This window comes from Tamandua tetradactyla, chromosome 21 (assembly GCF_023851605.1).
Source record: "Tamandua tetradactyla isolate mTamTet1 chromosome 21, mTamTet1.pri, whole genome shotgun sequence".
Taxonomy (NCBI): domain Eukaryota; kingdom Metazoa; phylum Chordata; class Mammalia; order Pilosa; family Myrmecophagidae; genus Tamandua; species Tamandua tetradactyla.
The window spans coordinates 16,660,874-16,674,527 of NC_135347.1; the positions used below are offsets into that span (position 1 = coordinate 16,660,874).

General features: G+C 46.5%; 1 protein-coding gene across 6 annotated transcripts in view; it reads left to right on the plus strand.

Annotated features, from left to right (window-relative positions):
• MCC (MCC regulator of Wnt signaling pathway) overlaps nucleotides 1-13,654 on the plus strand; it is a 614,110-nt gene that overhangs the window by 539,443 nt on the left and 61,013 nt on the right. For all 6 annotated transcript variants that reach the window (XM_077138931.1, XM_077138932.1, XM_077138933.1 and 3 more), the window contains 3 exons: nucleotides 299-482; nucleotides 9,033-9,267; nucleotides 13,380-13,586. In XM_077138931.1, the coding sequence (XP_076995046.1) occupies nucleotides 299-482; nucleotides 9,033-9,267; nucleotides 13,380-13,586 (626 nt within the window). The remainder of the gene's footprint in view (nucleotides 1-298; nucleotides 483-9,032; nucleotides 9,268-13,379; nucleotides 13,587-13,654) is intronic.

Here is a 13,654-nt window from a genome sequence, read left to right on the forward strand (position 1 = left end):
GGATAATTAGAAAATCATACAGTTGAAAACTGACCTCAAATATCACATTGGCCAACCTCTTCATTTGTAGATGAGGAAAGCAGAGCCCGGAGTGGAGAAATGCCTTCCCAAACCCCATTCTAAGTGACAGAGCCAAGCCCAGAACATGGAGCTCTCCACTGACTGTCCAATTTCATTTCCTCTCCACCACGCCACCTCTGCCTAAGGAACTGAAAATTGATTATCCAAGCTCCCTCCCAGGCTTGCCTTATCCAGACCTGTACTGATTAATTAATTCATTGGCTTCTCTGCAACACAGGAGACCAGTCGGGGGATGAAAACATCACTCAGATGCTCAAGCGAGCTCATGACTGTCGGAAGATGGCTGAGAATGCTGCCAAAGCCCTGCTTATGAAGCTAGATGGCAGCTGCGGGGGAGCCTTTGCTGTGGCTGGCTGCAGTGTGCAGCCCTGGGAGAGCCTTTCCTCCAACAGCCACACCAGGTAATTTCCAGCCTTTCTGCCATGAGACTGGCATTGTGTCCACATGTGTTCTGTTCACTTGACTTTACATGCAGTGATCCAGCTCCCAAGGACTGGTGGTAGCAGTCCTTACTTTAAGATAAGGGCAGACTCTCAGATTCAGACTTGTAGCCTAATCTGAGAAGGAGGCAGAAACTCAGGATTAGAGAGCTGGAAGGGAGCCTTCTCATTTTGCCAACATGCAAACGGCAGCCCATGGTAAAAGGGTGATTTGCTCAAGAAATTGATAGAAAAAGGAACCTGAGCCTCCCTGGGTGCTTTTTCTCCCATATTGTTCTGTTTACATGTCTTTGTAATTCCTGGTTTCCTGGAAGGATTTGGAGTAGCTCAGACCCATTGGCTGCATGTGGTCCCTAAACACCCAATGCCCCGGATTGTGATGTCCTATTTCCAGGCTCCACTCTCTCCCTTCCTCTTGAGCCTCTGTCCTTTGTGAGCTCTTCTCTGGCAATAGCCTCATCTTCTCCCATCCCTGTTGCCCCCGATAGTGATGTCATATTCACAGCATGTGCTTAACAGGCACTGATCATGAACCTGAATTAAAGTTAACCATCTGTGAATCTTGAAAACTATAGCTGGTCTTTGAAAAAGATGGAGAGGAAAGCAGTAAAGACCTTGCTAAATAAAATTTGCTGAAGCCATTTGATTCTTGAGGGGTAGGAAGGGGTGTCAGAACGAAGCTTTTTCTGTTTATCCTCATTTCTTGCCAGTAAAGCCCTAAAATATGAATGCCTTCCTCTGATACTCCAGGTCTCAGTCTTGGAAATTCATTGTTAGAGATTCTCATGTGATCCTCAAATCATGAAAGATAGGAAGGGTAACTTACCCCATTTTCAAAGGTGGGAAAATCTTGGCTCAGAGATGTGCCCGTTTATTTGCTTAGTCATGTGACTGATACGTAAGTGAGACTCAAACCGGGGACTCGAGCACCAAGTGCATTGCTCCTTCCGCTGGGTTGGTTCTCATGACAATATAAAATAGTGTCTAACTGCGATCAGGTGATCAGAACCAGATAAGGGTAGATTGAATCTCAAAACCCAAAGGAGATATACTAGTTTTTCTTGGTTCCTGAAAGCAATTTAATATTTCCATCTGCTTCCCACCGGCAGGACCCAACCATATGCCTCAGACATCCATTTACCTGTCCTGGACCTAGTGTCACAGGAAAGGGGACATTCTCAATAATAACACTTGGCAGGATTCCTGTAGACCAAGGGAGTTATTTCTTCAGTGACCCCAGCAACAATTGCCTTATTTGTTGAAGCACAGGTTATAATTTTTAAAACCAGATTCTTCGGCATAAATACAGAAAGCAGATGCTTTTCTTAATGACTTTTCCAGATGTGCATAATGTATCATTTCTATATCCACTTAGAAGAGGAATGTAGTTCTAACGTTGTCAGTGATATTTTTCATATGAATTAATGAACATTAGAATTAGGTTGACAAGAAATTTGTACCATTTCAGTAGTTTCTAAGATTTGTGCAGCCAGAGCTTTTGCTCTTACCTTCTCACCTCCAAGAATTATTTCATTGTTGTAATCTGATTGAGAGACAAATTTAGAGACAGTCAAAAGTGGAGACATTTTGCCACCATCTATTTAGCAAAGACCCTGGTTACTTTTGTTGTTGTTGTTTTGTTTTGTTTTTTGGTGCATGGTCCGGGAATTGAATCCGGGTCTCCCGCATGAAGAGCAGGCATTCTAACCACTGAACTACCCGTGCACCCTGCCCTGTTTGTTTTTAACTTATGTTAGAGATACTTCAATGTATAGCTCAGCCTTGATTTTGAGACAGTTTTCTTAGAGAAATTTAACTTTTGGTAATGTATTTCTACAGGTTTAGATGAATTCAGAACATGGTCTGTTTTCAAGGGTGACCTTGCTAAAGAATGGCCCTTGAACTAATTTTCATCTCTGATGAATCTTCTAATCAAAGCACGGAGGTGCTTTATCTGAGATAAAGTATGTCAGATTTCACTTAATTCTCTTTAAAAATCCACTTTCATACACCCGCCCAAATCAGAGCAGCTCAGAGTAGGTATAAAAGAACTGCACATAGACCCTGATACAACTACACGATTTTATGTTCAATTTGAATTCAGAAAAGAAGTCCCAAACTGCCAGACCTCTTTCATAATTTTAATAATTGCAACAATTTTGTTTATAAATCTTGCCATGCTAGCTCATTCTGCCATGTCAAATTTCTGGAGACAAAAAAAAAAGGAAAGAAAAGAAACTTTCTGAGTCAGTGCTCTGTGTGGCTCAATAAATGTTCTTTCCTCTGCTTTAACCATTTGGCATAGAGAATTCTAAGCAGGGTGCTGGTCAGCTGCAAGGTTTCAGCAAAGGAATGCTAAGTGTCAGGCCTCCAGCTGCCCTTCTGGTAGCACACACTAGGGTCGTTCCTAATGACAGGAGGGTTAATGGTCTTGGAAAGGAGCAGCAGAGAGGTAGTTACAAGAAAAGAGAATACAAATTATAGCCCAGCCTTCAGATAAGTCTGTTGACAAGACCCCAGGGATGTTGCTGTTTTGTGTTTGAAAATATAGCCATAGCCTCACCAGAGAGTGTAATTGTTTCAGTGGACAGGGTAACTAGGTAATGTTGCTGAGCTGAATAGTTTTATCACTGTGTACTTCCTTCGGTAACAAAGAGGCAGCTGGACTAATTATTGAGAAGTGGAAATAGAAATTCTTAGTCAAGCCCACCCTTTGCCTCAAGCTTCACAAATTCAGCTCAGCCTTTGGGAGCACAATCAATCTAAATCCTCAAAAGAACACGTGGCCAAGGCAGAATAAGCTACAGCAAGTCTGCTCTCATGCTGACTGGAGCCATGTCCCTTTTGTCGTGACATCAGGTGGCAACAAGATCAGTAATTGCAGCTTGAGGTGAGCTTCTGGGGTACCACCTGGCTGGTCATTCACACTGGGCATAATCCCCAAATTGGAGTGGACTGCAGTGGAGCTCTAGGGAAGACCAGCCCTCCCCCTCTAAGCCAGCTTTGATTAAGATAAAGTTTCACTGGACAGGAAGTAGTTGGGGATGGTGGATTCATGTACTTTGTAAGACAGGATGGACTTACAGTCATGCTATTACAACAGGCCAGTGCTACCCCTAGCAGCCAGTTCTGGGGTATAAGAGTTGGCTGCTGTAATAATCATCTTTAGCTAACCTCTGAAGCAGAGAGGTGCTTTCCTTGTCCCAGTATCAGCAGAATCTGTCCAGAGTCCTTGGAATAAATGCTTAGAAGTGTTTGTAGATTCTGAAGTCCAACTCAGAAATGTTCATCTCTATGACTGCATGGAGATCAGCCTACTTACTCAAATGTCCTGGTTACTTATCTTTTAGGTTCTATGAGAACAAGGTAGAAACATGCAGTGCATTTTATGCTCCCTTTTTCTAAGACCTTATTTCCTGATGGTAAAAGAATTTGGAAAATTCAATTAAAATCCAAGCATTACAAAATGCATAGTACACAAAGGGAAAGTTCTCCATGCTGGGACATTTACTGGAAAGCACACTGCTAGCAATTTGGGATATATTTCCATAGAGATAACCATGCATGTTTTTATTAGTTAAGACCCTTCGTTGCAAATAACAGAACTGTGCTCAGATAGCTACACTAACAGGGGGCTGTTTGGATGGATTTGGGGATTTCCCACACAGGAGCTGTATAGCAGGCTGATTGGGAGGATACGGGATATCCCAAGCAGTTGCTGCATAAGCAGAGGGTACAGGGTTAAAAATAAGCCTGAGGAGGCGCAGAACCAGACATCTGAGCAAAACCAGGCCAGGTTCCACATCCCATTTGGGTGGCCCTGCACAGGGCATTCGTTCTACTCTTTGCCTGCAGGCAGTCTTCTCCAGGTACCAGGAAACCAGCACACTTCAAAACCAGCACTTGCACATGAGGCAGGCTGGTTTCACAGGTCTTAAGTAAGAGACTCCTGGGGAAAGGGACATCTTGCCCAACTGGGCTTGGGTGCCCATCCCAGTCAACTGTGGCCATGGCAGGGTGGGGCCACCAAAAATTCCCACAAGAGCCAAGGAGATGGAGAGCGAAAGGGATAGTTCCCAGAAGAAGAAAGGCCTGTGCTCGGCAGACCAAAGCATGATGGTTATAAAAATGTGACTACACCTAGTTTTAAACCTCATAAAGATCCTATTGTATGGACTGTCTTGCTTTTTCCCCTTAATATTGTCTTCTTAGACATCTTTCTTCATGTATTGCTCTTTTTAATGGTTGCAGAATTTTCTGTTGGAGGATGATACCATAATATATTTAGCCAGTTTCCTCTTGTTGGACATTTATATCCATTTTCCCTTGTTATAGCATGTTTGTAGCCATCACCTTTGTCCCATGACTGTCACTTTTGTACAATTGTCTCTGGGCCCAGTACAAAGGAGAAGAACGTGCCTGCTCAAAAATCAAGGTTTCAAATGTCAAATTGCCGTCCAAACATGATCCAATTATTCCCCTCTTCTTCTTCCACACTCTTGCTAATACTGGGTTGTGTGTATGTGTTTTCCCAACTCGGCTAATCTGTAGGCAAAAATGCCCTTTAATGTTTCAACTTGCACCTCTTATCAGTGATTTTGAAAATCATTTATAATGTTAAACGTTCTAATGCCAGGGAAATTGTTAGCAGCAATATAGCTGTGGGAGGTAGATGGTATCTTTCTTGGTATGCTATCAAAACCCAAATCAGGAATGGATTAATATTTGTTTTAGAGATGCCAGGTTTCCAAACACCATTTTAATAACACTTCTAAAAATGGCTGTGCAAATAGAATATCTGCTTCCTAATTGTCTTAGTTTCTTATTTTGACTTCCACTATCAGCTAAGTTCTTAGAGGCTTCCTGAAAACCGGCAGTTTTTGAATACTTTAGTTATGTGGCAGCGGATTTTCCCATACCTGTATTTTATTAGAGAATGTACCCTCATTTATCCTCAATTTCTTCTCCTGGAGAATTCTGATAACCATTATAGAGAATAGAGATCTAAGAAACTTTGGTTTTTGTGGGGTTTTTTTTAGTCCTTTGTGACAATGCCTTTTCATTGTCAAAAAAGAGGCAGCAAACCACAGCACAACAGTAAAAGATGTAGGCATTTGACAAGTCCAGCCTTCTGCTTAGAGGAGTAGGGCCACTTACGAGTGGCTTAAGTGGCCAGATGTCACTTAGACTGACTCCCTCCTCCAAGTAAATGTCAGGGGCTCCACAAAACAGAAGCCCAGCCCCCATAGCACTTTCTTTCCAAGAAGGAGCTGCCCCTCGATGGAAATCCAATCTCAACTGGAGTCAGGTTAGATGCCGATAAAAATGTCAGGAAAAAGCTCTGATGTTTGAGGGAAAAGAAATGAAATGGCTTCTAGCTTTCAGCCAAGACCAATTGTGGAAGCAGAAGACAAATGAATTTTTTCTTCTAATGAGCAGAAGGCAGAATTAGTTATCTCGAGGATGGTGGCAATGGGACATGGTAGGGAGGGACAGAAGAAATGATATTTTAAATGAATGGTGTGTGTAAAACATCATACAGCGGACAGGGCAGACAAAGAGTGGGGTGAGCCCATGGGCCATGTCTGCAGAGCTTGGGAGGCTCCTCTGGTAATTAAGGGATGAGAGTAAAACCAGCACGTGTAAGCATCATGGAAAGGGAAAGTCCAAGTGTCTTGGCCTAGCTCCCTGAAAAACCAGAGCATAAAGCAAAAATGTGCAGCTGCACCCTTCTTGGGGGGGGGGGGGCGTGCGGAGGGATGAGAGCTTCCTACATCAGCCTCTCCCTCCACAACCCCCTCACAGACACATACAGCCCCCCACCCTGAAAAGGAGAAATAATATAACCCCACACAGAAAGTGATTTATTCCTCCTTGACAACTGAGATCATCCAGCATTCCAAGCTGGGAGAGTTAATGGATGACTTAACCCTCACCCAGCAGCTGACAGCAGGCCCTCAGGAGACCTCCAGCCTTTGTCTGCAAGCCGGAGAAAAGGCCAGTGACTTCCCCTCTTTTTACCATTGCCATAATCATATTCAGCAGTGGGACCTTAAGGGCATAAAGCAGAATTGTAATTAACCTCACCTGAACCGTTCCCCGCTGATGTCCTGGGAGGGAGGGGAGCAGGAGGGGCTGAGGTTCCCTGGCACTTATTTAGAAATTAAACTTTCCATGGGTAAAAGCATTTTGCTGTGAGCTTCCTGCAGGGTACGATGTGTGGACTGAGGTCTTTGTTCTCTTTTTTTCTTTTTTCCTTTCCGAATGTGTACCCAGAGCAAAGAGGGTGAAACAAAAGCCTTCCCCACCAGCCAGGGACTGAGGTCCGAGCGTCTTTGAGCCTGCGGCTCCCTGGCCACCCGCGAACATGTTCCCCCAGACAGTTCTAGTCCATCCAGGCACTTGTTCTTTTCTCTTCCCTTGGAGGATGCCCTGATAGATGGCTGACATTCCCAGGGGCAACCCCTGAGTCTCCTTTTGGATGGTCCCTTGGGACAGCTGTCCAGAAAGTGGCTGCCTCTTCCTTCTCTCCCAGGGCAAGTGCTTGTGGCTTCAGGGTCTGACTGCTTCAGGACCCATTGCATCCTTTTCACAACGTGGTAAGGTCGGGACTATCAGTAACCCCACTTTACAGATGTGGAACCACAGCGTAGGAAGATTAGGCAATTTACTCTAGTCCATAAAGCTAGAACAGGGCAAAGGAATATTAACCCACATCTGCCTGACCTCAGAGACCTACTCATTCAGCAGCGTCCACTGGAGCAACACAGGGTGATAGCAGCCTCTACCTAAAAGCTCTGAGCGGGTCCAGTTACCTAATAGGCTACTGAACAAATGGGGATTTATCCTTAGGGGTAGACCAGTAGTTCCAAACATGAGCATGCGTGAGAATCACCTGATGGTTGGACGGTGCTTGGGAGCACAGATTGCTGGGCCCCACCCCTAGGGTGTCTGAGTCTGTAGGTCTGGGTAAGTGATGGGAGCTGACAATGTGCATTTCTAACAAGTTCCCAGGTGATACTGATACTGCACAACTCAGAGACCACACTTTGAGAGCTGTGGGGTAGACCAATCCTGATGAATAATAAATCTGCCAAAATATTATCACCTTGGTACCTACAGGATAATTAGAGGAAGCTAGCTTTTGGTGCTCTTTGAATTTTGCAATTTCTTCTAAAAATGGGAGAAGATAAAGTGTGCTTGTAATGTAAATTTTATTTCTTTAAAAAAGGAGTTCAAAGAAAATTGGACAAAAATGGCATCTGGGTGGTAGATACAGGGATGTTGGTTATTCTTCATGTTTTTTGTGTGTTTGAAATTTTTCAAAATAAGTTTTAATGAAAGGAAAGCATAGGGTCGTAAAGTTACCCACTGTCCAAACACGCGGCGTGTCCACAGTCATGTAATGCTTTGGAAACAGTGGCCCCGCTGGGGTCTGCTTTGATTTGGTTGTTCGTTGGTCTGTGGAGCATTAGTTGTCTGTCCCTTCACGTCAGTGTTGCAATCTGAGAAAGGGAGCTCCTGGGTCTTTCTTAGCTGGTGGTGTATGAGCAGGCCCACTGCAAAGGGGGACGTTGCAGGAACAAACTGTTCCTCTCTCGGACCTCGGCCACCCCTGCCCTCAGCCGCCCCTCCCCTCCGGCCACGCTCCCAGGCTCCGCAGCGCCCTCTGCTGGGCGGACTACTTACTCCCACACGCTTTTCTTGGGCTGTTTATGAAATAGCACTTGAAGTGTCCGAACTGGAGGGTTTTCCTTCGCCCTGTCTCAGCCTCTTCAAAATAAAGTTTGAGAAAACATAATCATGATTAAAAATCATCATTTCTATCCTTCTCACCATTATCCTTGCTCTCACCGTGATCCACTATTCTACCTTCTCTCCCCTGGGTTGTTGCAGTAGCTTCCTGACAGGTTCCCAAGCTGCTGCCCTGGTCCGCCTGTATCCCTTCAGCACACCAGGCAGGGGGATAAAATGGAAGCGATCATGGCACTCTTCTATTAAAAACCCAATGGTTTCCATTCTAATTCGAGAGAAACAGATGCAACCCTTCTAAACCCCACATGCCCTGGCACCCCACCCCCACCCTAGCCCCCCGGACACATATACAGCACCCCTCTGTGACCTAACCTACTCCTCTCCCCGCTAGCTGACTCTGCTTCCACCATATCACTCCTGCTGGCCAAGTTCGCTGCTTTTTGTCTTGTCCTCTGCCTGGGTCACTCTTCGTTCAGACATCCCCAGACTTCCCTTTCTCATCTCCTTCAAGTCTACTCAAATGTAACGTTGTCAATGAAGCCTTCCCTGCAACTTCACTTACCTCATTGCTTTCCTAAAAGGTGCTATCAATTTTCCATGCCATGAAGAGTGCGTTTTTTTTTCCCCCCCGCTGCCAGCTAAAAATGTTGGGGGAAGGGGTATGGAGAAGTGTGAAGAAAAAAAATCTATTATTAATAATGACCCAGAAGTGTGGGTTTGTTTCTTTGTTTTTTCTGTCTTTTTCTTTCTTCTCAGCACAACCAGCTCCACAGCCAGTAGCTGTGATACCGAGTTCACTAAAGAAGATGAGCAAAGGCTGAAGGATTATATTCAGCAGCTCAAGAATGACAGGGCAGCCGTCAAGCTGACCATGTTAGAGCTGGAAAGCATCCACATCGACCCCCTCAGCTATGACGTCAAGCCTCGGGGAGACAGTCAGAGGCTGGACCTGGAAAACGCGGTGCTGATGCAGGAGCTCATGGCCATGAAGGTATTTGAGGCTGGGGCCCCGCCACGCCCACTACCTGTCCGCCAGGCCCTCACTGGGGGAGACAGGAAAAGGCTCTCTGGGGTCAAGCAGACCATGAGAAGTCAACTCCTCCATGCTCAGTCGTTTCTCCCCCAGAGGAGAACCAGAGTCTCTTTTATAGATGGGGACAGACTCAATATGTCTGGGAGTCATTTGGGGCAGACTCTAGAGGATGCCTAGGGGGTGTCACAGCCTGGCTCTGAAACATCCATTTCTCAAGAGATGACAGCCCACACGGCTACAGGACACGGCAAGTCTCTGTCCATCTGAAATGACACCCCCCCCCCCACACACACACACACACACTTCAAGAATGTTTACAAATACTTCCTGGTGCCCTGGTTGAAGAAGCTGAGGTTCTGGCCAAGTGCGCTGGTTTCCCGATACCCTGTTCCTTTGGTGTAGGGCTCAGTCTGCACAGACCTCAGTGCCCTCCCAGGGAAGGTTTGCTAGCGTGTCCCTGCTTCCTGATGAGGTCTTGGACTGCTCTCTGGATGGCTGCATTATTTGCTCCATTTCTAGAGAAGGGGGAGTTTTCTTAGGAGGCTGGAACCCCTCACTGGGAGGTGATTAGCTGCCATTCCTCCAGCAGTACACACTTGGGTGTCTCTGGCTGGGGCGCCAGTCCGCAGGCCTTGCCCTGCTCCCTCAAAAGACAGCCCGCCAAGAGAGTATGGTCCTGTGACCCTGCAGCCACATTTCAGCAAACGCATGCCAAAGGTGCTTGGGCTGTGCTCTTGGGACTCTGCCAAGCCCCCTTGGTGTGGGCAAGCCAAGGAGCTGGCTTTCCAAGACTTCCCTGTGAATGGAGGCCTGACTTGTGCAGCCTTGGGCTGTGCAATATCACTGGCCCCCAGGAGTCAAGCCAAGAAGGAGAGGCCCTTGGGGGTGGAAACCTGTTCACGGTCAGGGAAGCAGGTGGAGCAGCCAGAGTGTGTCATGGCTGTGCCGAGCTAATACTTGTGACTCAGTAGCTTTCCCCTGTTAGAACCAGTACTGTCTCAGGAAAGTGCACATAAATATGAGCCATGCAGCAGAGCAGATCCCCCTGTGCTTAGTCTCGGGGGCGGGGGGGCTAACAGCAGCAGTTACCCCCGACACACTCAGGTCATTTGCTCAGCACATCTCTGCCCTCCATGGCTGCTCTAGCTCAAGTCTAGCTGAAACCTAGGAAGATTTTTGGAAGTTGTAACAGATGCTTGTTTCAGAGCTTGCTTTCGTCTCAGTCCCACCCACCCGTCTTGGGCCCGGACTTCTCTGCATGAGAATCCTCACACAACTTTGGTGGATTTCTCCTCTCATTGCCCATGAGCAGGGCCTTGGGTCTATAATTACAGTGACTTTGTCCCCATTCTGAAGCTACTTTGCAGCCCCTGTGACTCCATAGCAAGAGCCACAGGCAGCTCTTTCATTATTTATTCCAAACACCATGTTTGTTTTGGCCACAGACTAAGGATTTCCTTGTTATGTTGAGTCAAATATGTTGTATAATAAATGCAGTGTCGTTTTGTCCAGAAAAGACATTTTGGCAGATAAAAGCTCTAATAGACCCTTTGCCACTTAAAATATGTGCTCATCCTAGAAATTTTCTAAAAGTAGAAATTATAAAAAGCTGGGAGGGAGATATCTCCCATCCGAGTACAATCCAGTGGCAGCCGTCACTGGCACTTTTATTCTTATTATTCTTGGCTCCCTTCTTATAAATTCTTTGGAGAATAAACCTCAGAGTCATCTTCTTTTCCTGTGTCCCTGTCTGTGTGCTGAGAAATGTGTTCATCCACACCAAATCCATCGTCACACACATTAGCTGGATTTCATCTTTTTCTAGTTTTTCCCCCCTTCATTTCTTGTGCATGATCTCCAGTAAATTTTTTTTTTATTTCTAGAATAGTCTGCTGCGTTCCTTTTCAAATCTTCTCTCTCTCTTTTTTTTTTTGAGTGTCCTACCATTTCAATATGATTTTTATTTCTTTTCTCTTTAATTTAAATATTTTCTGGTTTTTCACTTTCTGTCTTTCTGGCTCTTGTGCTAATGTTCACTTTTATTGCAAATGCTCATTCTTCTTCCTGGTATGTGTGTGAGAGAGAGAGTTTAAGAGAGGGAGAGAGAGAACCTGCTAGCTCATCTTTGGTGGAAAATTGTGTTTTTCGTGAGTGCCCCCATGGGTTCTGTTGTAGCTATCCCCAGAGTACTTTCTATTTGGATCTGTTGAGGACCCGTGGGTTTCAGGGTCTTAAAACTAGTTTTGTCACACTCTTAGCCTAGGATTCACACCCTCGCATGAAACAAGCTTGAGGTTTTCATTCCTCATGAGAGACTTTTCTTTCTTTCCTTGTGCTCAGCCTGAGAGATGACAAGTTTCCTTGCCATGTCTGTTCAGAGAGGAAGTTTTCCAGTCTCTTACTCTAAGTGGTACTTCAATATTCCCAGCTCAGATGGGAGTTTCAGTTGTGGCTTTTTGCCTCATGGAGGCCAGGGCCCTGCCTGGGCACAGGGTTTAAAATCCCAGCTCGAAGGGTCCAGGTGTGACGCCTGTGTTAGCCAGCACTGTCTGCCTCACTTTTGTACACTGGCTGGGTTCCCTCTTTACTTCCAGCACCTATAGATTTCTCTCTCTTCCTTTCAAGCTTGCATTTGTATGTTTGTTCTGGGAGTGGCCATCCTCGTCAGCTCAGTGAGCAGGCACCACCGGAACCTTCCTTATCTTGCTTCTGATGGTAAAAGCTGTGAAGGCTTCTGTGTACGAACACTTTCATTCCTGTTTTCACACCGAATCTTTAGCAAAGGGGTGGCCTATTCTCTCGAGTGTTCACTGAGTCAGTTTCCACCATATTTGGCCCATCAGCCATGAGATTGAGCAACTGAGGGGGTGATATGCCCTCTAGGTACTGTCCCCCTTTGGCAGGTGGGTCTGGCTTATTCAGGAGAGCACACCAGGCCTGGGGCTGATTACCTCCGACCAGGGTCACCTCAGGAATGGCCAGAATTAGTGGCCTTGATGAGTCTTTCCCAAGGGAGTGCCCAGATTTATGAAGAATCTCTTTAAGTAGGGGCCACAGGCTGGCTGGAGAGGTTGACCACATGGCCTTGTGGTGGATTTAGCCTCCAGCAGGGTAGGAGGGACAGAGTCATGCAAGGGCTTCCCTTGAAGAGGAGGGAAGGCAGTGTAGCATAGAGGTTATCCGAGCCTTGGCTCACAGCCAGATGGCCTGGGCTCAAGCGCTGGCTCCGCACATTACTCAGAGTAGCCATGGTGGCGTGATTTACCTCTCCAAGCTTCCATTTTCCATATGCAAGTGGAGATAGTCCTAATACCTACCTCAGGTGGGGAGGCATAAATATGGAACATTATAGCAATGGTAGTTGCTGCAAATTATAGGTGGTCATCTCTTGTTTTCTGGCTCCCGGTCCCAGAATAGCATTTTCCCGCTTCAGACTTACTCATTTCAGTTTTCTAAGATGTTTTTAAAAGTTATCAGATAAGAAGTCATCTGTGAAGGACTCAGTTTCTGTTGACCCTCAGACATAGGCCAGAGCCCAAGGATCCTTTTGCGGTAGGTGCCTGGCTCAGCTACTGGGCAGACAAGGGGAAATTAATTATGTAGATTGGTGCCGTGGACAATGAAACGGAAATTGGGAGGGACCTTGTCAGACCCAGCCTCTTCTGTGTGGGTGGCTCTCCATTTTGACCTGTGACCATGAAGCTCAGCCTCTACCCGCAAGAGGGCTGTTTTTCAACGAGGCAACTGTGCCCATATTCGGGGAAGGGCTCAAGTTGTCTAGTTGGGTTCCTTATATTGAGCCAAATTAATCTGGCCTGTAACTTTTACCCATTTATCTTAGTTCTAGTCCATAGAGTGGCAGCCCCTTGCCCACACATCAGCCCTTGAGATGTGTGGCGACAGCTGTCCAGTCTGATCCCTCTCATCTCATCCCTTGGTTCAGAATGACAGTTCTACTGCAGGCCCAGGCGTTCCCACAGAACAGCCCCCGTCATTCATCCACTTTCCCGCCCCTAATCCTGCTCTCAGATGGGGGGTGCCACATATGTTCTGTGATCCCTGCTCTGTAGGAGGAGATGGCTGAGCTGAAGGCCCAGCTCTACCTACTGGAAAAAGAGAAGAAGGCCCTGGAGCTGAAGCTGAGCACTCGGGAGGCCCAGGAGCAGGCCTACCTGGTGCACATCGAGCACCTGAAGTCTGAGGTGGAGGAGCAGAAGGAGCAGCGGGTGCGTTCCCTCAGCTCCACCAGCAGCGGCAGCAAAGACAAGTCTGGCAAGGTAGGGCCAAAGGCGGCTCTGGGGACACTCCCGTTTCCTGCCCCGTCACCGCTGACGACACCACACCG